The sequence below is a fragment of the Tachyglossus aculeatus genome, chromosome 15, assembly GCF_015852505.1.
Source record: "Tachyglossus aculeatus isolate mTacAcu1 chromosome 15, mTacAcu1.pri, whole genome shotgun sequence".
Taxonomy (NCBI): Eukaryota; Metazoa; Chordata; class Mammalia; order Monotremata; family Tachyglossidae; genus Tachyglossus; species Tachyglossus aculeatus.
Genome location: NC_052080.1, coordinates 994,811 through 1,021,073, shown reverse-complemented (window position 1 = coordinate 1,021,073; position 26,263 = coordinate 994,811). Strand labels below are relative to the sequence as shown.

General features: G+C 53.9%; 3 protein-coding genes across 5 annotated transcripts in view; all 3 read left to right on the top strand.

The window, feature by feature from the left end:
* The window catches only part of GK (glycerol kinase), a 57,430-nt gene extending 54,431 nt beyond the window's left edge, over positions 1 to 2,999 (top strand). For 2 of the 3 annotated variants that reach the window (XM_038757049.1, XM_038757048.1), the window contains 2 exons: positions 404 to 490; positions 2,783 to 2,999. In XM_038757049.1, the coding sequence (XP_038612977.1) occupies positions 404 to 490; positions 2,783 to 2,793 (98 nt within the window). In that variant the 3' untranslated portion in view covers positions 2,794 to 2,999. The remainder of the gene's footprint in view (positions 1 to 403; positions 491 to 2,782) is intronic. The other variant, XM_038757050.1, reaches the window with a different exon arrangement.
* A 9,457-nt stretch (positions 3,000 to 12,456) lies between these two features.
* On the top strand, positions 12,457 to 18,078 carry LOC119937476 (extensin-like). Its single transcript, XM_038756987.1, has 7 exons — positions 12,457 to 12,477; positions 15,739 to 15,829; positions 15,961 to 16,118; positions 16,261 to 16,317; positions 17,220 to 17,295; positions 17,782 to 17,872; positions 18,021 to 18,078. Exons 1-7 carry the CDS (start codon positions 12,457 to 12,459, stop codon positions 18,076 to 18,078), a joined length of 552 nt encoding a protein of 183 aa, XP_038612915.1.
* Positions 18,079 to 18,565: 487 nt separating this feature from the next.
* Positions 18,566 to 26,263, top strand: part of TAB3 (TGF-beta activated kinase 1 (MAP3K7) binding protein 3) — a 28,435-nt gene continuing 20,737 nt past the window's right edge. Inside the window, 4 exon segments of the mRNA XM_038757468.1 lie at positions 18,566 to 18,603; positions 21,981 to 22,108; positions 24,903 to 24,940; positions 26,038 to 26,154. The gene's annotated coding sequence lies outside the window, so the exon portion shown is untranslated.

Here is a 26,263-nt window from a genome sequence, read left to right as displayed (position 1 = left end):
GTCTCATGGCCGCTTGGCCGTGTCACCGGAGCACAGCGTCTCTGTCCAAATCGCCGTCCGGACGGGACGGTGGCCGTGTCGGCCGAACCACGCCCTTCCCAAAATCCCTCCCGAAGGGCTCCGAGCGGGGCCTGGCCGGAGTGAGCATCGCCACGGGGGTCCCTAGCCCCGCATTCCTGGTCTGCATGCCAGCCCGCCACCCCCTTCTAGCCCCTGCCTCAAAGCCCGCGCTCTCACCGCCTCTCGGGGGGCCGTACGACGCTTCGCTAGCTCTGGTGCAGTAGACTTTTCTATTTGTGTAACTTGTGCCATATTCGATGTGATTCCTAACACCAATTTTTGCCATTTATGTATCTCTCTTTTGTTTGCTTGACTGGAAATCCTTGGCGCTGGATGGCTTCAGGTGACCCTAGTATCTTCTGTAGTCTTCCCCTGGGCTTTTTTATAGTGAGTAGCATGATAATGTTAATCGGAGCAAGGCACATCTCAGGTCAGTTCCTATTTCCGCTAGACAATGTCGAGAGGTAGCCGAATGTGCTCGTGTGTGGGGGGGTGTTTATGTGTGGGTGTGGGCCCCCGGCGGGGTCACGTTAGACACCTCCTCCGTCTCCCAAGGTCCCCAAGGCCGACACAGCGGTACCCCCTCTCTGAGGGTTGCCCCCGCCTGGGCCCTGCTGCCTGACTTCGAATGCCCACAACCCTCCACAAGTCCAAGAGCTAATAATCCCGGATCTGGCGCGGTGGCCCTTCTAGGCCCAGGTCCACTGGGCTTCCTCGTTGGGGACCTTTGAGGGGTGGTGGGCAAAGGGGATAATGCCAAAATACTCCAGGGGGGCCCTCGAGGTGTTGGATCTGTGCTCCGATTCTCCCTCGCCCCTACCTCCATCCGTCCCTCCCTTCTGGCACCATCGCTGGTCCCTTTGGCCGTCCGCCCGCTCTAAATGGTCGCCCAGACTTCCTGCAGAGTCACAAGCGTCAGGCTGGTGGATGGATTGAATCCCCTCTGCCCACAGTGAGCAAGCCGAGCCTCTAAAGACCCGAGCGGGCAGTGCGATTGTAAAAAATACCTACAATCCGGACCGCTGGTAGATCGCAGTCCTTTTCCCCAGTATTTCCCCCCCAAACCATCGAAAGCCTTTCCTCACTGGAAACATCTGCCCCTTTCCTTCTTCAGCAAATGACCACACGGCAGGTTTCTGGGCTTTCCCCAAGTGGAACTTGAAATAAGGGCAGGTTTGAATATGAAAGGCATTTCAGTATGTTCTCGATTCAGCTGTCAGGAGGCACACAAGAGAGAGTGCCAACCGGGCAGCCGGTCTCCTGGCAGCCAGACTCGGGCCTCTGGGTGCCCCTGGCTACCACAGCCTGAGGGCTCTGGCCCATTGGGGCCGGACGGGCAGAGGTGGCCCCAGGAGACACAGGTGGGACCGATGTTGTTGAAGGAGATAGCCCGGTACCCTGCCCTGTGGTCATGGGGCTTGGGCTGCGCAGCTCAGTCTCCCCGTAGGCCTCGGTACAACTTGAGGAAAAGCTTTCCCGCGGGAGATGCTAGAATCATCTCCCTAGTTCTCACCAACCTGGCCTCCGGCCCCGAACCTAGTGACCCCCGGAGCCCAGCCCGGGTGGCAGAGCGAGGCTGATGGCAGCTCTGGATGGAGCCCCACTTTTGAGGGCTTGGAGGGTGGTCTCCCCTCGTTCTCTGCTGTCCTGGCCCTGGCGGGGAGCCCCAGGGGATGATGAGGGACCCCTGCCCTTGGGTGGGAAGGGACCGGCTGCCCGGTAAGCTCTTCCTATCGAAATAGCCCCCGGCAGTCTCTCCAGACAAGGCGGGGAGCCCCAGGAGATGATGAGGGACCCCTGCCCTTGGGTGGGAAGGGACCGGCTGCCCGGTGAGCTCTTCCTATCGAAATAGCCTCCGGCGGTCTCTCCGGACGAGGCATTCGGAGGCCGCCTCCGCTCACGGAAGGCGAGGAGGATTGGACTGAGGAGACCAAGTCCGGAGCCCCAGGTCCCCGGGGGTCCCCGGCCCCCAAATCAGGGAGAGCCTGGCTCGGTCACAGCGCCTCCCGCCCCTCTGGCCCCTACCGACCTCCGGCAGGCTGTTTGTCCGGTTGTGACGTCTGTGTCCGCTCCCCTCTGAGATACCCCTCCCTTCTCCGAGCGGTTCCTCCGGTGGTTCTGGCTTTTGCCTCTCCGGGCCCCCGTGAGAAACAAATCCCCGGAAAACCGGACTCAGTTCCCCCGTCTTAGCCGCCTCTTACACAGTGAGCCCCCTCGAGGGATGGGGACCCACCCGTGTGTTGATTTGCGGCGCTTAGTACAGTGCTGAAACACACCTAATACTATCACAACTATAATTATTACCAAACTCGTCTCCCCTCAGTCACCCTGTCCTAACCAGAGAATGTTTTGAACAACCGAGGCCTGATCTGATGTCTCCCTCTCCTCAAACCTCAGGGTAATCGAATTCCCCTCCGGCCCACAGCTCAGATCCGAGGGCCACTTTCGCCTTAGGCACAGTTGCCCAAACGTGGGGCCCGGAGGAACCCGGCCACAGCCCCCAGGGTGGTATTTCACGCGATTTAACCTCGCGTGTATTAAGCGCTTAGGACAGTGCCCCACACACGGTAAGCGCTCAATACGTACCATCGCCGGATAGATCGTATCGGGCCAGAGGCAACCCCGTCCTTGAGCAGTTGCTCGAAACTCGAGCCAACCGTACAGCGCACGATAGCTCTGGCTTCGGGCGTCTGCCATTCTAATGGGCGTCTCTTCCGTCTAGGGGTTCCATAAAGCGGCGCGCCTCCACGACTCCAGGATGCAGACATTCGGACGCGCCCAAACGATCCAGCAATTCCGTCTCATCCACGTGAGGGTGACGTTACCCATAGGACTCTGTTTTATTTCTAAGCCGCTGCTCTCAGTACCCGCGAGGTCCTGGCGGGTAGACTTGTGCTTTGAAATAAAGAAAATGCAGGTGAAAGAACAGCGCAGGCACACAGTATGTTTTGGCTTTTGGCTTCTCGGTTGTTTTTTCCAAGGCGATTGGTAGCGAAGACAGGGCTGGCCTCAGACGGGCCCTACCCCCTGCTCCCCGCGTCCCGTCCACCCCCTCCGCGCTCACAGGGACTTGGATTTCACCCACCACCTCGTGGCACAGATGGCCCGCGTCCGCCGAGGGGCCGGGATGTTGATACGGGGCTGCGGGTCCTTGGTTGAGAGATGGGCGTCCACCCTCCTGTCCCTTCCTCCCTCTCCCTCGAGGGCCCCTTCCTCAATACCAGCTGGAAGCCCAGTGCCATCCCCCGACCCGCCCATACCTTTGATAAGACGTCACCCGTAACGGCGGGAGAAACAAAGGCCTGAGCGGTAGAGTTCAGACCAAACCCGAGCCCGGCGCCGGTTCCCCTCCACCTAAATCCCTTCGTGACGGAATGCCAGTCTCACTTAAAGAATCCGGGTCCCCTGCACCTCCAGGGAGAAACGGGGAGAGAGAGAAGCAGGGAGAGAGGCACTTCCCTCTCCCTCTTTCCCCATCGCCGTCGACATTCCGGGTCAGGTCAAGCCCGCATCGCCCATCTGCGGGGAGCCCCGGGCGCCCTCGGGCCCGTCGCCATGGCCCGTTGGCCGGGTCCGGAGAAGGAGGCCGCGGGCTCGCTAAGTGCTGCCAATTGTGGCCCCTGCTCCGGGGTGACAGGCCCCCTGCCCGGTCAGCCGCCGCCGGGCTCTGAGTCCGGGCGAATAACTCCCCAATCAACTATCCTCCCTGTCTTCCTTCGCCCCCCGACTCCCTACGCCGGGGTCCCGGTGGCGGATGGAACAGTGTGCCCGGAATCGAAACCTCGGCCCCAGTGGAAGCGGAAATCTGGCCGGGCCGAGAGCAGGCGCCCGTCGCATCCAAATGGATCATCAAAAAAGGAAGATGAACGTAAATAACCTCTCGCTGCTTTAGAGGATGGAGAATCACCCCTGGCGATGAGAAGGACCACCACGGGGGAACCGGGCTTACGAGCGTCAAGTGCGACGGAGAATTGTTTGGCGAGCGAATGGGACCGCTACCAGGACGCCGCAGAACCGGAACTCGTAAGCGACACTCGGAACTTGGCCTCCTTTCAGCCGAACGAGCCCGTCGGGTATTTCGGCAGCGGCCGACGATCCCCCCGCCCCCTGCTTCTCACGCCACCCGGTCCCGCCAACTCGCTCCGTGAGACAGATAAGGACGTGGCCTCCCGGGGAAGGGGAAGGGAGGAGCGAGAGCGAGGTCGGGGTCTTACGGTTCCGGGACTTTCTGTGGACCAGAGGCTTTCCCTGTCCGCGGTTGCTAGGCTCTCCCTGCCGAGCCAGACTCCTGACTTCCCGTTGGCACTGAGATGTAGGCCCAGATGCCAACGGAGAGTTGAGGCCCGCTTCCGTCATGGCACGCCCGCTGCGCGTTCTCCCTGTTTGAACTCTGGCTCGACCCGCTGCTGCTGCTAGCCCTTCCCTGTGGGAAATTTTGACTCCCGGGTTGGCACGGACCCCTCCAGGGTGGCTTCAGGGTACCTCCGTTGCCCCATCTCCACCCCAGAGACTTCTGCGGTAGTTGCGGAAGATGAGCTTTGGGGCGGTGACACGGGAATTCCTTCATTCTGCTTTGTGTCGATCAGTCGAGGGGATTTATTGAGCACCAACTGTGTGCGCAGCACTGTACTAAGCACTTGGAAGAGCACAGTATGACAGAGTGGGTAGATAACGTTCCCTGCCCACGAGGAGCTTAGAACCTAGAGGAGGAGATGGAGATTATCCGTCAATAAATTTGTGTGTTCACGGTGGCTTTTCCGTTTTGACTTCGCTGCCTTCTCACTTGTGGAGCCCGTAGCCGCAATTCCACCATTCCCACTGCCAATTAAACGATAGCGGGATTTTTGCTGTCAAGTTAATTTGGGAGAACTGAGAGAAATGCTTTTGACACGGTAAAGCCGTCACCATGGCGGTTTGGATTGATTGGTGAGGCATTTTGACAAACACCGTTAGAATTTTTAGTACGCCGTGAAATTTTTGTCTCTAAATGGCACAGCGTATACATTGTCTTACTTGGAACGGTACCTGTCGGCAGCGAGTGCGGCGAATAAATCCATTTAAATCAATCGCCCCGTCGTCCTTCCCTTCCCCACAGCACCTGTATATATGTATATATGTTTGTACATATTTATTACTCTATTTATTTATTTTACTTGTACATATCTATTCTATTTATTTTATTTTGTTAGTATGTTTGGTTTTGTTCTCCGCCTCCCCCTTTTAGACTGTGAGCCCACTCTTGGGTAGGGACTGTCTCTATAGGTTGCCAACTTGGACTTCCCACTTGGGAAGCAGCGTGGCTCAGTGGAAAGAGCCTGGGCTTTGGAGTCAGAGGTCATGGGTTCAAATCCCGGCTCCACCACTTGTCAGCTGTGTGACTTTGGGCAAGTCACTTCACTTCTCTGGGCCTCAGTGACCTCATCTGGAAAATGGGGATTAAGACTGTGAGCCCCCCGTGGGACAACCTGATCACCTTGTAAACTCCCCAGCGCTTAGAACAGTGCTTTGCACATAGTAAGTGCTTAATAAATGCCATTATTATTATTATTATTCTTATTCCCAAGCGCTTAGTACAGTGCCCTGCACACAGTAAGCGCTCAATAAATACAATTGATTGATTGGGAGCCTTCACGCCCAGAATGACCCCCAAACCACCCCCCTCCGCCCTGCAGGCCTCCAGGCCTTTCAGTCAATCAATCAATGGTATTTATTGAGCAATTACTATGTGTAGAGCACCAAACTGAGCGCTTGGGAGAGCACAATCCCGCAGAATTTGTGGATTGTGGGCACGTCCTCTGCCCACGTTCTCCCTAAGACCTGAGCACAAACGCGACCCGTACCGTTCTCCGTCTGCCAGGGAGTTGATGCGGCCCGCCTGAGGACCTGCCCGCCTTGACCCCTCGGAAATCATAATTATGGTATTGGTTAAGTGCTTAGCATGTGCCGGGCACTGTACTAAGCACTGGGGTGGATACAATAATAATAATAATGGCATTTATTAAGCGCTTACTATGTGCAAAGCACTGTTCTAAGCACTGGGGTGGATACAACAATAATAATGGCATTTATTAAGCGCTTACTATGTGCAAAGCACTGTTCTACGCGCTGGGGGTGGATACAAGGTGATCAGGTTGTCCCACGGGGGGCTCACAGTCTTCATCCCCATTTTCCAGATGAGGTCACTGAGGCCCAGAGAAGTGAAGTGACTTGCCCAAGGTCACACAGCAGACAGGTGGCGGAGCCGGGATTCGAACCCATGACCGCTGACTCCAAAGCCCAAGCTCTTTCCAGTGAGCCATGCTGCTTCAAGCAAACGGGGTTGAACAAAGCCCCTGTCCCTCATAGGGCTCAGTCTTCACCCCCATTTTCCAGATGAGGTAAGTGAAGCCCAGAGAAGTGAAGTGACTTGCCTAAGGCCACACAGCAGACAATTTGCAGAGCCAGGATTAGAACCCATGATCTTCTGACTCCCGGGCCTGTGCTCTATCCAGTATTGGATATATATGTTGCCAACTTGTACTTCCCAAGCGCTTAGTACAGTGCTCTGCACACAGTAAGCGCTCAATAAATACGACAATGAATGAATGAATGATAACAACAATAATAATAATAATAGTACTCAGTGCTTACTAGGTGCCAAGCACTGAGGTGGTACCCGTGGCTCAGTGGAAAGAACCCCGGCTTTGGAGTCAGAGGTTGTGGGTTTGAATCCTGGCTCCACCACAAGTCTGCTGTGTGACCTTGGGCAAGTCACTTTACTTCTCTGAGCCTCAGTTACCTCATCTGTAAAAATGGGGATTAAGACTGTGAGCCGTACGTGGGACAACTTGATCACATTGTATCCCCCCCAGCGCTTAGAACAGTGCTTTGCACATAGTAAGCGCTTAACAAATGCCATTATTATTATTATTCTTATTATTATTACCCCAGGTGGGGAACAGAAGCGGCGTGGCTCAGTGGCTAGAGCACGGACCTGGGATTCAGAAGGACCTCCGTTCTAATTTCGACTCCGCCGCTTGCCTGCTGTGGGAACTTGGACAAGTCACTTCACTTGTGTGCCTCAGTTACCTCAAATGTAAAATGGCGATTAAGACCGGGAGTCCTATGTGGGACGGGGACTGTGTCCAACCTGACTACCTTGTATCCACCCCAGCGCTTAGTACAGCGCCAGGCACATTGTAAGGGCTTCTTCTAGACCGTGAGCCCGCTGTTGGGTAGGGACTGTCTCTATATGTCGCCAACTTGGACTTCCCAAGCGCTTAGTACAGTGCCCTGCACACAGTAAGCGCTCAATAAATACAATTGAATGAATGAATAAAGGGCTTAACAAATATCAAAATAAAAAAAAACTGAATTATAAAATTGAACGTGAGCCACGGTGGAGTGCAAGGGGCTATGTGATCCCTCCTGACTGACAGCCTGGAAATGCAGATTTGGCTAGTGGGCAGGGAATGTATCTGTTAAGCTGTCTTTAGCCATACTTTCCCAAGGGCTCACAGTATAATGCCCTGCACATAGTAAGCGCTCAGTAAGTACTCAGAGAAGCAGCGTGGCTTAGTGGAAAGAGCCCGTGTTTGGGAGTCACGGGTCGTGAGTTCTAATCCTGCCTCTGCCACTTATCAGCTCTGTGACTTTGGGCAAGTCACTTGAGGATTTTTTTTCCTCAAAAACCTAAGCATCAATCAACCTAAGCATCAGGCAAAAATTCCTCACCCTGGGCTTCAAGGCTGTCCATCCATCCCCTCGCCCCCTCCTACCTCACCTCCCTTCTCTCCTTCTCCAGCCCAGCCCGCACCCTCCGCTCCTCTGCCGCCAACCTCCTCAGTGTGCCTCGTTCTCGCCTGTCCCACCGTCGACCCCCAGCCCACATCAATCAATCAATCAATCAATCGTACTTATTGAGCGCTTACTGTGTGCAGAGCACTGTACTAAGCGCTTGGGAAGTCCAAGTTGGCAACATATAGAGACAGTCCCTACCCAACAGTGGGCTCACAGCCTAGAAGGGGGAGACAGAGAACAAAACCAAACATACTAACAAAATAAAATAAATAGAATAGATAGGTACAAGTAAAATAAATAGAGTAATAAATATGTACAAACATATATACAGGTGCGGTGGGGAAGGGAAGGAGGTAAGATGGGGGGATGGAGAGGGGGACGAGGGGGAGAGGAAGGAAGGGGCTCAATGTGGGAAGGCCTCCTGGAGGAGGTGAGCACTCAGTAGGGCCTTGAAGGGAGGAAGAGAGCTAGCTTGGCGGATGGGCAGAGGGAGGGCATTCCAGGCCCGGGGGAGGACGTGGGCCGGGGGTCGATGGCGGGACAGGAAGGCTGAGTAGGTGCGAATGAGGTAGTCGTTAATGTAACTTGGTGATAACAAAGGCCTTTTCCCCAGGGTGGCGGGGGTGGTGTCTATGGCGTCTATGGCGGACCGGACCAGGAAGGGGGGTTGGGGGGCACTATAAGGAAGGTCGCTTAAGTGGGTGGGGGTGGAAGCAGGGGGCGTCTATGGCGTCCTCCCCCTGGCCCGGAATGCCCCCAATCCCTCTGCCCATCCGCCAAGCTAGCTCTCTTCCTCCCTTCAAGGCCCTACTGAGAGCTCACCTCCTCCAGGAGGCCTTCCCACACTCAGCCCCCTCCTTCCTCTCCTCCACCTCCCCCCGCCACGTTCTTACCTCCTTCCCTTCCCCACAGCACCTGTATATATGTATATATGTTTGTACGTATTTATTACTCTATTTTACTTGTACATATTTATTCTATTTATTTTATTTTGTTAATATGTTTGGTTTTGTTCTCCATCTCCCCCTTCTAGACCGTGAGCCCGCAGTTGGGTAGGGACCGTCTCTATACGTTGCCGACTTGTACTTTCCAAACGCTTAGTACAGTGCTCTGCACACAGTAAGCGCTCATTAAGTACGATTGAATGAATATGTATATGTTTGTATGTATTTATTACTCTATTTTACTTGTACATATTCTGTTTATTTTATTTTGTTAATATGTTTTGTTTTGTTCTCCGTCTCCCCCTTCTAGACTGTGAGCCTGCTGTTGGGTGGGGACCGTCTCTATATGTTGCTGACTTGTACTTTCCAAGTGCTTAGTACAGTGCTCTGCACACAGTAAGCGCTCAATAAATACGATTGAATGAATATGTATATATGTTTGTGCGTATTTATTACTCTATTTTACTTGCACATATTCTGTTTATTTTATTTTGTTAATATGTTTTGTTTTGTTGTCCATTGCCCCCTTCTAGATTCTGAGCCCACTGTTGGGTAGGAACCGTCTCTGTATGTTGCCGACTTGTACTTCCCAAGCGCTTAGTCCAGTGCTCTGCACACAGTAAGCGCTCAATAAATACGATTGAATGAATATGTATGTATGTTTGTACGTATTTATTACTCTATTTATTTATTTATTTATTTTACTTGTGCATATTCTATTTATTTTATTTTGTTAATATGTTTTGTTTTGTTCTCTGTCTCCCCCCTTCTAGACTGTGAGCCTGCTATTGGGTAGGGACCGTCTCTATATGTTGCCGACTTGTACTTCCCAAGCCCTTAGTACAGTGCTCTGCACACAGTAAGCGCTCAATAAATACGATTGAATGAATGAATGAATGAATAATAACAATAATAATAATAGTATTCAGTGCTTACTTGGTGTCAAGCACTGGGGTGGTAATTCTGGTACTTGTTAAGCACTCTAGTGTGTCTAAAGCACTGTTCGTAGCCCTGGGGCAGATACCAGTCAGTCAATTTGGACACAGTCCCTGTCCCACGTGGGGCTCACATTCTTAACCCCCATTTTCCAGATGAGGTAACTGAGGCCCAGAGAAGTGAAGTGACTTGCCCAAGGTCACACAGCCGACATGTGGCGGAGCTGGGATCAGAACCCATAACCCTCCTGGCTTCCATGAAGCAGCGTGGCTCAGTGGAAAGAGCCTGGGCTTGGGAGTCAGAGGTCATGGGTTCAAATCCCAGCTCCGCCACTCGTCAGCTGTGTGACTTTGGGCAAGTCACTTCACTTCTCTGGGCCTCGGTTACCTCATCTGTAAAATGGGGATTCAATCAATCGTATTTATTGAGTGCTTACTGTGTGCAGAGCACTGTTCTAAGCGCTTGGGAAGTACAAGCTGGCAACATATAGAGACAGTCCCTACCCAACAGTGGGCTCACAGTCTAGAAGGGGGAGACAGAGAACAAAACAAAACATATTAACAAATATAAAATAAATAGAATAGTAACCTCCCCAGCGCTTAGAACAGTGCTTTGCACGTAGTAAGCGCTTAATAAATGGGGATGAAGACTGTGAGCCCCCCGTGGGACAACCTGATCACCTTGTAACCTCCCCAGCGCTTAGAACAGTGCTTTACTGTAAGCCCCTTCTAGACTGTGAGCCTGCTATTGGGTAGGGACGGTCTCTATGTTGAAGCAGCGTGGCTCAGTGGAAAGAGCCCGGGCTTTGAAGTCTGAGGTCATGGGTTCAAATCCCGGCTCCACCAATTGTCAGCTGTGTGGCTTTGGGCAAGTCACTTCACTTCTCTGGGCCTCAGTTCCCTCATCTGTCAAATGGGGGTGAAGACTGTGAGCCCCCTGTGGGACAACCTGATCACCTTGTAACCTCCCCAGCGCTTAGAACAGTGCTCTGCACATAGTAAGCGCTTAATAAATATTATTATTATTATTATTATCATCATCATCATCATCAATCGTATTTATTGAGCACTTATTGTGTGCAGAGCACTGTACTAAGTGCTTGGGAAGTACAAATTGGCAACATATAGAGACAGTCCCTACCCAACAGTGGGCTCACAGTCTAAAAGGGGCTCACAGTCTTATGTGTTGCCAACTTGTACTTCCCAAGCGCTTAGTACAGTGCTCTGCACGCAGTAAGTGCTTGATGATAAATACGATTGAATGAATGAATAAGCACTTAATAAATGCTACTATTATTATTATTATTATTGAGTAAGCACTTAATAAATGCTATTATTATTATCATTATTATTATTATTATTATTCCAGGCCCGGGCTCTATCATCTAGAGTAAGCTCAGATGAGACTCAGTCCCCGTCCCAAATGGCTTCACTGTCTCGGGGAGGACGAACAGGTATCGCATCCCCATTTGACAGATGAGGAAACGGAGGCCCAGAGCGTTAACCGATTTACCCCAGGTCTCCCAGCAGGCGAGGGGCGGAGGCGGGATTAGAACCCAGGGCCTGCTGCTCCCAGGCCCACCTCCTGCCAGTAGATCATATGCTGCTTCCAGGAGTGGACGTTGCTTCACAGCGAATTGACACAGCCCGATGAATCACATCCTGCTTCTAGAGAAAGGGGAAGTCCAAAACCGGTCAGCGGCGTGGTCTGAAAAGCAACGGTCGGGTCACCGCCTCATAGCTCCGCGGCCTCTTGACGGCCCCGACACAAATCAAAGCTCCGTCGCTAGCCACCTGATTCTAATAATAATAATGATGGTATTTGTTAAGCGCTTACTATCAATCAATCAATCAATCAATCGTATTTATTGAGCGCTTACTATGTGCAGAGCACTGGACTAAGCGCTTGGGAAGTACAAATTGGCAACATCTAGAGACAGTCCCTACCCAACAGTGGGCTCACGGTCTAAAAGGGGGAGACAGAGAACAAAACCAAACATACTAACAAAATAAAAGAAATAAAATAAATTTTACTATGTGCAAAGCACTGTTCTAAGCTCGGGGCGGGGGGGGATACAAGGTGATGAGGTTGTCCCACGTGGGGCTCACAGTCTTAATCCCCATTTTCCAGATGAGGTCACTGAGGCTCAGAGAAGTGAAGTGACTTGCCCAAGGTCACACAGCAGACATGTGGCGGAGCGGGGATTCGAACCCATGACCTCTGACTCCAAAGCCCGGGCTCTTTCCACTGAGCCACGCTGCTTCTCGTTTATATACATATAAACAGATCAAGCACTTAACAAATACCATTAAAAAATAAATTTTTTATATATGTATATATGTCTGTACATATTTTTTACTCTATTTATTTATTTATTTTACTTGTACACATCTATTCTATTTATTTTATTTTTTTAGTATGTTTGGTTTTGTTCTCTGTCTCCCCCTTTTAGACTGTGAGCCCACTGTTGGGTAGGGACCATCTCTATATGTTGCCAATTTGGACTTCCCAAGCGCTTAGTACAGTGCTCTGCACATAGTCAGCGCTCAATAAATACGATTGACGATGATGATGATTAAAAAATAAATTGATTGCATTTGAGTGTGCAACAGCTGTTCACCTGATTTGCTGGTTCAGAATCCCATAGTGGCTTTGCGAAGCTGTACCTGACGGGAGAATAATTTGCCAGGGAAATTCAGTACAGAATTATGCTATATGGGCATATTTTAGAGTAAACATGTCAGTCAAAGTCTCTCGGGTAAGTGGAATGAATACATACTGCCCACTTGCTAAATAATTAATCATTTCCTGGGTGGTTGGTCTCTCACTCTACCCATTTTCAGGATTTTTCTCATGATTTTCTCCGCCGTCCCTTGCTGGCCTCCCCTCTTATATTCTGCCTTTACGGCGTTCCTCGTCCTTAGAGAAGCAGCGCGGCTCAGTGGGAAGAGCCCGGGCTTTGGAGTCGGAGGTCACGGGTTCAAATCCCGGCTCCTGTACCTGAGCCTTCTTTTAGACTGTGAGCCCACTGCTGGGTAGGGACCGTCTCTATATGTTGCCAATTTGTACTTCCCAAGCGCTTAGTACAGTGCTCTACACATAGTAAAGCACTGTACTTACCCCCCATCTTACCTCCTTCCCTTCCCCACAGCACCTGTATATATGTATATATGTTTGTACATATTTATTACTCTATTTTATTTGTACATATCTATTCTATTTATTTTATTTTGTTAGTATGTTTGGTTTCGTTCTCTGTCTCCCCCTTTTAGACTGTGAGCCCACTGTTGGGTAGGGACTGTCTCTATATGTTGCCAATTTGTACTTCCCAAGCGCTTACTACAGTGCTCTGCACATAGTCAGCGCTCAATAAATACGATTGATGCTGATGATAGTAAGCGCTCAATAAATACGATTGATGATGATGATGATGATGAGCCGAAGAACTCCGCGTCGGGGGCTGCGGCCGGGAGTGGGAAAGAAAACTTCCGCACACAGACGCGTCCCAGGCTGGGAATCCGAGCTGAAAGAAAACTAAATCGAAACAAGTGGTACTTGAGAAGCGGTGCGGTCTAGTGGGTAGAACCCGGGCCTGGGATTCGGACGGACCCGGGTTCTAATCCTCCACTGGTCTGTTCATTCATTCATTCATTCAATCGTATTTATTGAGCGCTTACTGCATGCAGAACACTGTACTAAGCGCTTGGGAGAGTACAAGTCGGCAACATAGAGACGGTCCCTATCCAATCAATCAATCCATCAATCTATCGTATTTATTGAGTGCTTACTATGTGCAGAGCACTGCACTAAGCGCCTGGGAAGCAGTGTGGCTCAGTGGAAAGAGCCCGGGCTTTGGAGTCAGAGGTCATGGGTTCGAATCCCCGTTCCACCACATGTCTGCTGGGTGACATTGGGCAAGTCACTTGACTTCTCTGAGCCTCAGTTACCTCATCTGTAAAATGGGGATTAAGACTGTGAGCCCCACATGGGACAATCTCATCACCTTGTATCCCCCCCAGCGCTTAGAACAGTGCTTTGCACATAGTAAGCGCTTAACAAATGCCATTATTATTATTAATCAATCAATCGTATTTATTGAGTGCTTACTGTGTGCAGAGCACTGGACTAAGCGCTTGGGAGAGTACAAGTCCGCAACAGATAGAGACGGTCCCTACCCAACAACGGTCTAGAAGGGGGAGACAGACAACAAAATCAAACATGGAGACAGGTGTCAAAATCGTCAGAACAATTAGAATCAAAGCTATACGCACATCATGAACAAAATAAATAGAATAGTCAATATGTACAAATAAAATAGAGTAAGCAATCTGTATAAATCTATACAGGTGCTGTGGGGAGGGGAAGGAGGTAGGGCCGGGGGATGGGGAGGAGGAGAGGAAAAAGGGGGATCAGGGTGGGAAGGCCTCCTGGAGGAGGTGAGCGCTCAGGAGTGCTTTGAAGGGAGGAAGAGAGCTAGTTTGGCGGATGGGCAGAGGGAGGGCATTCCGGCCCAGGGGGAGGACGTGGGCCGGGGGTCGACGGTGGGACGGGCGAGAACGAGGCCAAACGGTGAGGAGATTAGCGGCTGTTGGGTGACCATGGGCAAGTCACCTCACTTCTCTGGGCCTCAGTGATCTCATCACTGAGATCTCATCTTTTAGACTGTAAGCCCACTGTTGGGTAGGGACCGTCTCTATAGGTTGCCAACTTGGACTTCCCAAGCGCTTAGTCCAGTGCTCTGCACACAGTAAGCGCTCAATAAATACGGTTGATGATGATGATCACTGCTGCTCAATCAATCAATCAATCGTATTGAGCGCTTACTGTGTGCAGAGCACTGGACTAAGCGCTTGGAAAGTCCAAGTTGGCAACCTATAGAGACGGTCCCTACCCAACAGTGGGCTCGCAGTCTAGAAGGGGGAGGCAGAGAACAAAACCAAACATATTAACAAAATAAAATAAAGAGAATAGATATGTACAAGTAAAATAAATAAATAATAGAGTAATAAATATGTGCAAACATATATACATATATACAGGTGATGTGGGGAAATATGTACAAACATATATACATATATACAGATGCTCTGGGGAAGGGAAGGAGAAGCAGCAGCACAGCTCAGTGGAAAGAGCCCGGGCTTTGGAGTCAGAGGTCGCGGGTTCAAATCCCGGCTCCGCCAGTTGTCAGCTTGGTGACTTTGGGCAAGTCACTTCACTTCTCTGGGCCTCAGTTACCTCATCTGGAAAATGGGAATGAAGACTGTGAGCCCCACGTGGGACACCCTGATCACATTGTAACCTCCCCAGCGCTTAGAACAGTGCTTGGCACAGACTAAGCACTTAATAAAATGCCATTAGTAGTAGTAGTAAGCACTTAATAAATGCTATCGTTATTATAATTATTATTATTATTATTATTCTTATTATTAATCTGTAAAATGGGCATTAAGACCATGAGCCCCATGTGGGACAAGGGCTGGGATCCCATCTCATAGGCTTGTATCCACCCCAGCGCTGTCGGGTGGGAAGCGCCAAGCAAATCAATCAATCAATCGTATTTATTGAGCGCTTACTGTGTGCAGAGCACTGTAGTAAGTGCTCGGGAAGTACAAGCTGGCAACATCTAGAGACAGTCCCTACCCAACAGTGGGCTCACAGTCTAAAAGGGGGAGACAGAGAACAAAACCAAACACACTAACAAAATAAAATAAATAGAATAGATAGGTACAAGTAAAATAAATAAATAAATAGAGTAGTAAATATGTACAAATATATATATATGTAAATACCTGTATATACAGGTATATATACAGGTAAATACAAGCAAATACCACTCCTCCCTCAGTCCCGCAGCGGCAAGGTCCGTATCATCCTTGATTATTAGTTATTAATGATGAATTAATAGGATTGATTGACAGCTATGCGCCCCTCCCCCTCAGCCCTGCCCCCTAGAGGCTTTCCGGTGTCAGTGTCACTCTGCCCCCCCCCCCGCCCGTCCCCTTTGGGCACGCCCCGACAGAGACCACGCCCATCCATGTCCCCGCCAATCATCAGGCGCGCTACGTCAGAGGCCACGCCCATTCACGATCCCGCCCCTTTGGACACGCCCCGTCAGGGACCACGCCCATTCATGTCCCTGCCAATTAGGGCGCGCCACGTCAGAGGCCACGCCCATCCATGATCCCGCCCCTTTGGACACGACCCGTCGGGGACCCCGCCCATTCATGGCCCCGCCCCGTAGGGCACGCCCCTGCAGAAACCACGCCCATTTATGATCGCGCCCGTTCATGGCCCCGCCCCTTTGGACACGTCACGTCAGAGACCATGCCCATTGATGAGCCCGCCCCTGTGGACGCGCCCTGTCAGACCACGCCCGTTTATCTTCCCGCCCCCCCCAGGGCACGCCCATCGCTTGCCACGCCCATTTATGGCCCCGCCCCTTTAGGATTGCCCCGCCAGAGACCACGCCCGTTTATTGCCCTCCGCCGCTTAGGACACGCCCCTACAGAAACCACGCCCATTTGTGATGCCGCCCCCGTAGACACGCCCCGTCAGAGACCACGCCCATTTATGGGCCCCGCCCCTTAGGACGCGCCCCGTCAGAGACCACGCCCGTTTATGATCCCGCCCCTCAGAGCACGCCCCGTCACAGGGCACACCCATTTATGGCCCCTCCCCTTTCGAAGTGCTCTGCCAGAGACCACGCCCGTTTATGATCACGCCCCTTTGGACACGCCCCGTCAGAGGCCACGCCCACGTATGGCCTCGCCCCTGTCGACTCGCCCCATCAGAGACCATGCCCGTTTATGATCTCTCCCCTCAGGAAACTCCCCGTCACAGGACACGCCCTTCAAGGCCCTGCTGAGAGCTCACCTCCTCCAGGAGGCCTTCCCAGACTGAGCCCCTTCTTTCCTCTCCCCCTCGTCCCCCCTCTCCATCCCCCCGTCTTACCTCCTTCCCTTCCCCACAGCACCTGTATATATGTATATATGGTTGTACATATTTATTACTCTATTTATTTATTTATTTATTTATTTTACTTGTACATTTCTATCCTACTTATTTTATTTTGTTGGTTTGTTTGGTTCTGTTCTCTGTCTCCCCCCTTTTAGACTGTGAGCCCACTATCGGGTAGGGACTGTCTCTATGTGATGCCAATTTGTACTTCCCAAGCGCTTAGTACAGTGCTCTGCACATAGTAAGCGCTCAATAAATACGATTGATTGATTGATTGATTGATTGATTGATTGATTTTGTTGGTATGTTTGGTTCTGTTCTCTGTCTCCCCCTTTTAGACTGTGAGCCCACTGTTGGGTAGGGACTGTCTCTATGTGATGCCAATTTGTACTTCCCAAGCGCTTAGTACAGTGCTCTGCACATAGTAAGCGCTCAATAAATACGATTGATTGATTGATTGATTATGTTCCCGTCCCTCGGGGCACGCCCCGTCACAGGGCACCCTCTTTATGGCCCCGCCCCTTTGGACACGCCCCGTTATAGACCACGCCCATGCACTGCCCCGCCCCTTTTGACGCGCCCTGTAAGACCACGCCCGTTTATGATCCCGCCCCTCAGGGCACGATCCGTCGCAGGACAAGCGCTTAGTACAGTGCTCTGCCCACAGTAGGGGCTCAATAAATACGATTGATTGATTGATTGACACGCCCATTCATGGCTTCCTTCCCTTTCGAAGAGCCCCGTCGGAAACCACGCCCATTAGCTGCCCCGCCCCCTCGGACACGCCCAGCCGCAGGCCACGCCCATTTGTGGCCCCGCCCCTTTCGGAGCGCCCCTTCGGAGACCACGCCCATTCATGGGCCCCGCCCCTTTCGAAGCGCCCCTTCGGAGACCACGCCCATTCATAGGCCCCGCCCCTTTGGGCACGTCTCCGTCAGGGACACGTCATTATGGCCCCGCCCCTTTCGACGCGCCCCGTCAGAGACCACGCCCACTGATGACCCCGCCCCTTTGCATACGTCCCTTCAGACAGCACGCCCATTGATGATCCCGCCCCTTTGGACACGCCCCGTCAGGGACGCACGTTTATGATCCCGCCCCTCAGGGCACGCCCCGACACAGGACACGCCCATTTACGGCTCCCGCCCCTATCGGATCGCCCCGTCAGAGACCACGCCCATTTATGACCCCGCCCCGTCAGTAGGCCACGCCCATTGATGATCCCGTCCCTTCGTACCCGCCCCGTCCGAGACCACGCCCATTCGTGGCCCCGCCCCTTTCGAAGCGGCCCGTGAGAGGGCACGCCCGTTTATGGCCCCGCCCCCTTTGGCCGTGCCCCGTCAGAGCCCGCGCCCGTTTATGGCCCCTCCCCGTCATGCCCCCCTATGACGGCATCCGTTAAGCGCTTACGACGCGCGAACAGCCGTCCTAAACGCCGGGGTTATACAAGGTGATCGGGTCGCCCCACGTGGGGCTCCCAGCCTTCAACCCCATTTTCCGGACGAGGGAACTGAGGTCCGGAGAAGTGAAGTGACCCGCCCAAAGTCACGCGCAGCTGACCGGGGGCCCCGCCCCCGCGGGAGGCCGACGGGGGGGTGGGGGGGGCGGGTCTGCGGTTGGCGCATGCGCGCGGGGCTGAGCGCGCGCCTCGGGTTCCCCCCGCCCCCGCCCCCGCCCCGTCCGGTCTCGCGAGAGCGCGCCGGCGGGCTCCGCTGGCGCCATCTTTGTAGCGGGCGGGCGGGCGGGCGCGGGGCGGCGCGCCTCTTCCGTCGGCCGCCCGTGCCCGTGCTCGTGCCCGTGCCCGTGCCCGCCGCGCCCCTCAGCGGCCGGAGGCCCGGGGCCCGTGGGGTCCGTCTGTGTCGGTGGGGGTCGGTGGAGGCCCGGCCCGGCCCGGCCCGGCCCGGCCCGGCCCGAGCGGACGGCTCAGGTAGGCGGGGGCGCGCGCGGGGCGGGGGCGCGCTGGGGTCCCCCTGCTCCCCCCGTCCCCTCCCACCCTTCCCCTCAGCCCTTCCACCAGCCCTCGTTCAGTCAGTCAGTCAGTCAGTCATTCGATCGCTGTGCGCCGAGCACCGGACTAAGCGCTGGGGAAGTCCAAGTTGGCAACGTGTAGAGCCGGTCCCAACCCGCCGGTGGGCTGACAGGCTAGAACCCTCCCCACCCCCCCCACCCCCCCCCCCAACCGCTCCTTCCGTCCCCTCCCCCCCCCCCCACCCCTTCTTTCTCGGCCCCCTACTCTCATCTCTCAGCCCCCATCCCCCCAACCCCCCCCCCCCCACATCCCCACTTCTCCCTCCATCCCCCCATCCCTTCCTGCACATTTCACCCCTCTCTCCACCCCTCTGCCCCTCACACCCTCCCCCCCTCCCCCCCCACTTCTCCCTCCATCCCCCCATCCCTTCCTCCACATTTCACCCCCGTCTCCATTCCTCTGCCCCCCACACTCCCCCCCACCCCCCCTCTCCATCTCCCCCTCCACAGCCCCCTCTTCTCCCTCCATCCCCCCATCCCTTCCTCCACCTTCCACCCCTCTCTCCATCCCTCTGCCCCTCTCACTCCCTCATCCCTCTCGCCATCTCCTCCTCCACACCTCCCACTTCTCCCTCCGTCCCCCTCCACCTTCCACCCCTGTCTCCATCCCTCTGCCACCCCTCACCCCGCCACCCCTCCCTCCACCTCCCCCTCCACAGCCCCCTCTTCTCCCTCCATCCCCCATCCCTTCCTCCACCTTCCACCCCTCTCTCCACCTGCCCCTCACACTCCCTCATCCCTCTCGCCATCTCCCCCTCCACAGCCCCCACTTCTCCCTCCGTCCCTCCTCCACCTTCCACTCCTCCCTCCTTCCCTCTGCCCCTCACACCCTCCCCACCCCTCCCTCCATCTCCTCCTCCACAGCCCCCACTTCTCCCTCCATCCCCCATCCCTTCCTCCACCATCCACTCCTCTCGCCATCCCTCTGTCCCTCACACTCCCCCACCCCTCTCCCCATCGCCCCCTCCACACCCCCCAGTTCTCCCTCCACCACCTTCCACTCCTCTCTCCATCCCTCTGCCCCTCACACACCCCCACCCCCTCCATCTCCCCCTCCACACTCCCCACGTCTCCCTCCATCCCCCCACCCTTTCCTCAACTTCCCACTCCTCCCTCCATCCCTCTGCCCCTCGCACAACCCTGCCACCCTTAATAATAATAACGATGGCATTTATGAAGCACTTACTATGTGCAAAGCACCGTTCTAAGCGCTGGCGAGGTTACGAGGTGATCAGGTTGTCCCACGAGGGGTTCACATTCCTAATCCCCATTTTACAGATGAGGAATCTGAGGCCCAGAGAAGTGAAGCGACTCGCCCAAGTTACACAGCAGACAATTGGCGGAGCCGGGGTTTGAACTCATGACCTCTGACTCCAAAGCCCGGGCTGTTTTCACTGAGGCACGCTGCCTCCACCCCTTCCTCCACCTCCCATCCCTCCAACCCCCCTTCCACCCCTCCACCTCCTCCCTCCCTCCCTCCCTGTCCCTCATCTCTGTCACCACCTGTAAGCCCTCTCCCCGACAGACTCCAACCTCCTTGTGGGCAGTGAGCGAGGCTGCCAGATCTCTTACACCAGACTCCTCCAGCCACTTAGTTCGGGGCTCTGCACCCAGTAAATGATCATTTTAATAACAGCGGTGGTATTTGTTAAGTGCTTCCTAGACGCCGGGCAGTGGGCCGGTTACAAGCAAATCGGGTTGGACACCGACTTGTGTGCCCTGTGGGGTTCACAGGCCCAATCCCCATTTTCCAGGTGAGGGAACTGAGGCCCAGAGAAGTGAAGTGACTTGCCGGAGGTCACACAGGAGTCAAGTGGCAGAGTCGGGATTAGAACCCAGTACCTTCTGGATCCCGGGCCGTAGCCGCTGCATTATGCTGCCTGATTGACTGGCCCTGGGGTGGCCTTGGGGGCTCGGGCCTGTCTTCCTCTCCTCCTTGACCCATTTATCCCCCTCCCCGCCGTGCCTCTTGAGTTTGTACTTGCATCTGTCCCCAGCATCTCCGTGTGTGGGGCTCTTTGCATTGAATATGGCATTAGCTCTAATTCCGCCTTATCAATCAATGATATATTTATCGATCCATTAGCGTGCGCAGGACAGCATTCTAAGGGCCGGGGGGAGGACGATGTAACAGAGTTGGGAGGCACGTTCCCTGCCCAGAACGAGCTCACAGGGTAGGGGGTTACAATAATGCCGACCCCAAGGGGACAATGAGCAGAAAAAGGTGGGTTAGGGTTGGAGAGCCCTTGTTTAGACAGCTCCTCCATTCCAGTAAACCTCCTCGTGAGAAAAAAGTAAATGCTTTACTAAGCCTGTGCCTGCTTTGTGGCCCAAGGGCCCATAATAATAATAGTAATAATAATGATGGCATTTGTTAAGCACTTACTGCGTGCCAGGCACAGTACTAAGCTCTGGGGTAGATAGTTGGGTTAGACCCAGTCCCTGTCTCACACGGAGCTCACAGTCTCACTCCCCATTTCACAGATGAGGAAACCGAGGCCCAGAGAAGTGAAGCGACTCGCCCGGAGTCACGGAGCAGACCGCCGGCGGAGCCGGGATTAGAACTCAGGTCCGCGCCCCTTCCACCTGGCCACGCTGCCTCACGAGGCCCCAGCAGCTCGTCTGCACATTCGATAGACCCGCTGGATCCGAGGGTTTATTCTTCCCTTTCCTCGGCTCAAAATTGAGAGGATGTTCTTGACAGAAAGCACCGATTGAATTTAAAAAAAAAAAAAAAGTTCATTAATGGGGTGCGTCGTTCCGTGGCGATCACTCGTCATGATGAATGGACTCCGATGCCAGCCAATTAGTGAGGAATAACTCATATTTTTAGTCCTCTTTGGCATCACAAGGGGGAGAAGGAAAAGCTGACAGCGTGTGTGATAGGTCGCCGTCTCCGGCGTTGCCTTTTTATCTTGCGAGGAGGCAGAAGATGCCTTTTTGCTTCAGAAATTAAATATTTATACCACGGCGAATTGGCAACGACTAGTGGGGAAAATATTAGCCAAGAGGGGCCCGGGAAGTTAAAAGCTTTAAAGATTTTGTGAATTAAAGCCTGTCACAACTTCCTCTCTTTTCTCGAAACCCCGGTGGATTCTGCTCGGCTCCGCATAATGGAAGATGAAAAAAGACCCCGTCGGGTGGCGTGAAGGCTTGTTGCAGGATGTTTCCATTTAGGACCCACAGCCCTGACTCGAAAATGACGCTTTCAAACCGAGCGAGAGGAAACGGCTTCAGAACTGGCGGGCCGGTTTTAACTCTCACGGGTCTTCGTAGGTGTCGACCGCGACCGGGCTCCGCACGCGGCGGCGACAACTGAGGGCGTCGCGTCAACCTCGGCTTCCCTCGCCCAGACCCGTCGGGGGACCCGATCCAAATCCCGAGGAGATCGAACGACGACGAAGGTAAGGAGTTGATCTGTGTACAGACTCCGTACGGAATCCACCGACGGTTTCGGATAGTGCTGACAGCCGGGAGAACTTGTCGAGGGCCGTGATTTCGGTCAGCGAAAAGCGTAGCTTTTCTGATGGGGGCCCACGTTACTCGGCTGACGGGATATACCCGTGTACGCTCCCCTTTTGCCGGCGGCCAGGTTCTCTTTCGGGGATTCAGAACAAATCCCGCAAGCCACGGACTCCTAAATCCCCCTCACTCGGTTTCTCCTATTGTTTGGCGCGTACCGGCTGGGGGAGGAGAGCGGAGTCTAAGTCTCCCTAAATCTGCGGGTTGAAACGGCATTCCTGAGAGACTGGCCCTTTGAAGTCAGGAAGGAATTTCTGAGTCCCAGTACCTTTTGGTAGAAGGGCACTGATTTATTGGGGAGGGCGGAATGCCAGCGGTAATTGAATGAATATGGAACGAGAGCAATTAATCCGGCCCCGAGATCTGAAGGATGCCACGGATGAGTTTCTGGAACCCGTCGCCCGTCCTCCGCGGCGGAGGAAAGAGTCGCACCGACGGCGCGTGGAACCGGTTCGAGTCCCACGGCCGGGCTCCTTCGAAGCGGACCTTTGCGTCGGCCTTCCCGGTGGATCACATGAAGCGGAAGGTGGTCCGATCTCCCCTGGACGTTGCTCGGTCTGGCCGTCGGCTGTCTTTCCCCCGCCGATGGAAGGCGGCGAAGAGTCTCGTTCGACTGCCTAAGACGCCAAGTCATCCAAGTCTAATTGCGGGCCCAGGCTCTGGAAGCATCGCCCTGAAACAGTCAGAAGACAGTCCACGTGGTAGTGCCAGAGGGGCAGCAGACCAGGGGAGTAGTGACCGTCGAAGCCCACTCGGTTGTGGACCGTGGCGGGCACATACCTGCCCAGCCCCCTGTACCCTAACAGCTCTGACGGCCGCCTTGGCCGCCCAGACCGACCCACCGTGGCGGGAAACGGTCCCCCCCGGGTCCCGGCCGCCCAGGACGGCCAGCGGCAGAACTGACTTGATGATGATGATGATGGCATTTGTTAAGCGCTTACTATGTGCAAAGCACTGTTCTAAGCGCTGGGGGATACAATGGGATCAAGTTGTCCCACGTGGGGCTCACGGTCTTAATCCTCATTTTACAGATGAGGTAACTGAGGCTCGGAGAAGTTAAGTGACTTGCCCAAGGTCGCACAGCAGACATGTGGCAGAGCCGGGATTCGGACCCATGACCTCTGACTCCAAAGCCCGGGCTCTTTCCACTGAGCCACGCTGCTGCTTACCTGGGAGGCCCAGGCAGGCGGGTTCTCGGTGTCCTTCTTCAACCCCCTCCGAGGCCTCTCGGTCGCTTGGGGGCCGGTTGGGCCTGGGCCTAGGGTTGCTTCGTGATCAGATCAGCTTTCTGTAAAAAAAAAAAAGCGGGTCTTGAGTTCGAATGACAGCGCGTAGTGAGGAAGAGAGGAGCGGGGTAGGAGAGGCCGGGGGCCGGCCGGATGGGCGGCCGGGCCAGCTGGCAGAGACTCCTATCGTCATCCCCGTCTGGACGCCGACAGGGCCGTGGTACCGGCCCAACCCAGCCTGGCCCACCTCCAAATCAAATTGCCACCCCGCCGGCGGCGCAGCCGCCGACACCTTTAGGAAGCGTTTTAATCTCAGGCCACCCGGGGTCCACGCGAGGCCCAGAAAAACGCCGTTTTCTAAAATGCCCCGTCTCTGACTTGGAGCCGGGGCCGACGTCGATCCACGGCCTGCAGGTGCCGGAGTCTTTCTCAGGGTGTCTTTTGCCAGCCCAGAGGTTACTTTCGGTGCCACGCGGGTTGGTGGACTAGCACGTAGGCTATCGATGTTAGGACCGTGGTTACCTTGAGAGCATTTGCTAGTGATCGGAAGATGGCTTCGAGCCAAATCGGCCTCAATGTTGATACTTCTATTTGCAGGAGCAAAGTACCGAGGATTTTCAAGGGTCTTAAAAGTTGGGGGAGCGGCATGGGGGGGGGCCCGGTGTTTCTTCAGAGATCAACGGTACCCTTCTGTCCTGCGCTAGAAACTCCTCATCTGTTTTACCCAGAAGGGTAAGGGCCGTAACGCTTATCGGGTTCTCTGCTCCCCTGCCTTTAGCGGCGCCCTTATCTCGAATGCTCCACCGGTGGCATGCGGCATCAACAAAGTTGGCAGGGCACTCCGCGGGACGTGACGGTTCGCCTGGGCCTGTGGGGCCGAAAGGAGAAGCTGCAGATAACCAAGCTTCCTCCCCGCGGGTCGGAGAAACGCACGCTGCAGGAGCAAGATCGAGTTTGGAATATTTGGCCTGCCTTAGTTACATTTTTAAGACGGAGCATTTTTTCTTCACGAACCCAAATCGGCCTGTCGGAACATCGTTCTTCCCGCCTCAGAGGCGTCCGCCGGTCACCTCCTGCCTCGAGCTGCAGCTTTCAGGTCGGTCGAGGGGCTCTCCCCCAGTTCACCCCATCGGACGCATCCACCCCCGGCACCCGCTCCTCCCGGCTCGGCCTCTTCCCAGCTGTTCCAGAGCTCATCTGCTTCCTGTACCAAGCCCAGGACCAGGGCTCTGCTCCATATCCGACAGGCCACGACCACATCGGTTTCAAAGCCCGCCTGAAAACCCATCTCCTCCAAGAAACCCGCACCCCACCCCTGGTTTTCTGCTACACAGCCTCCTTGAGCCCTGGGATAGATGTCGCTTTAGGTACCCCATTGATGAGTTGGCTTATTTTTTCCATCGTTTCAGCATATTATAACTCTCTCTTTTTCCTTCTGTTCCCTCTGTAGGTCTGCAGTTTCTACCTGCGAGACGTCCTCATTAAATTGTAAGTCCTGTAAGGGCAGGGACTAGATCTCTTAGATCTAGGTCTAGATCTCTAAGATCTAGATCTTAGATCTAGTTCTAGATCTCTAGCGCTTAGAACAGTGCTTTGCACATAGTAAGCGCTTAATAAATGCCATTATTACTATTGTTATCTCTTACTGTGGTTGGGGTGGTCGTAATAATGGTATTTGAATACATACCAGGGGCAGTGCCCTTGGAATTAAGACTGTGAGCCCCACGCGGGACAGGGACCGTGTCCAACCTGATTTTGGTTGTTAATATTTTGTTAATATGTTTGGTTTTGTTCTCTGTCTCCCCCTTCTAGACTGTGAGCCTACTGTTGGGTAGGGACTGTCTCTGTATGTTGCCAACTTGTACTTCCCAAGCGCTTAGTACAGTGCTCTGCACACAGTAAGCGCTCAATAAATACAATTGATTGATTGATTGATTGGAAAAACACAGCAGGTGCCTGCCACTAGGAGCTTGTCCTCTAATGGGGGAGACAGTCAGAGAAATAGGACAAGGAAGAGTACTCACACTAAAACTTTGGAGCTACACACGCCGAGAATGGGTATACGTCATTGTCGGCACTAAAGCTGGCTGTTGGACTATTAGGATGCAGGAGATTTGGAGTTAATCAGGGAAGAAGTCTTGTTGGACAAGGTGGGATTTCAGGAGGGTCATGAGTACGAGGAGGAATGGGAACTGTTGGATATGTGCGGTGGGCGAGGGAGTCCCGGGGGAGAGAGTCGGGGAGGAGAGAGAGATGATGATGATGACAATAATAATAATAATAATAAATCTAAAAGTTTAGATTGTGCAGAGCAACAAGAGCTAGTTGGGTAGCAATGGGTCCATTGCTCCGAATGGGGTCGATTTTTGCTGTCAGTGCTCTCTGGGACTACAAAGGACAACTCGTTCTATCCCTATTTATAGATTGAGTTGTCCTATATATATAGATCCACACGCCCGGCTGCTGCGTGCATGCATGAATGAATGAATGGCGGTGTGTCTGTCGGGGCGGAAGTGGGGATGTACTTGATCAAAGCGGAAGCCATCTGTGCCGTAACGTGGATCGTCACGATGCTTTTCGGCTAGAGCACGGCGGCGGCGGAATTCGGGCCCGTCCTTCTGACGATTCCAACCCGTCCGGAAACCGAGGGGAAGCGCGCCAGGAGACGCAGTCGTGTAGCGGAGCGCCGTATTGGAGACGAGGTGAGTGCTTCTAAGTTCCTCATGGGTGTGGAAAGACTCCGCCATCCATCTGTCAGTCAGCGATATGTATCGAGCGCTTGAGAGAGTTCACTGCGGCAGAATGGGTAGA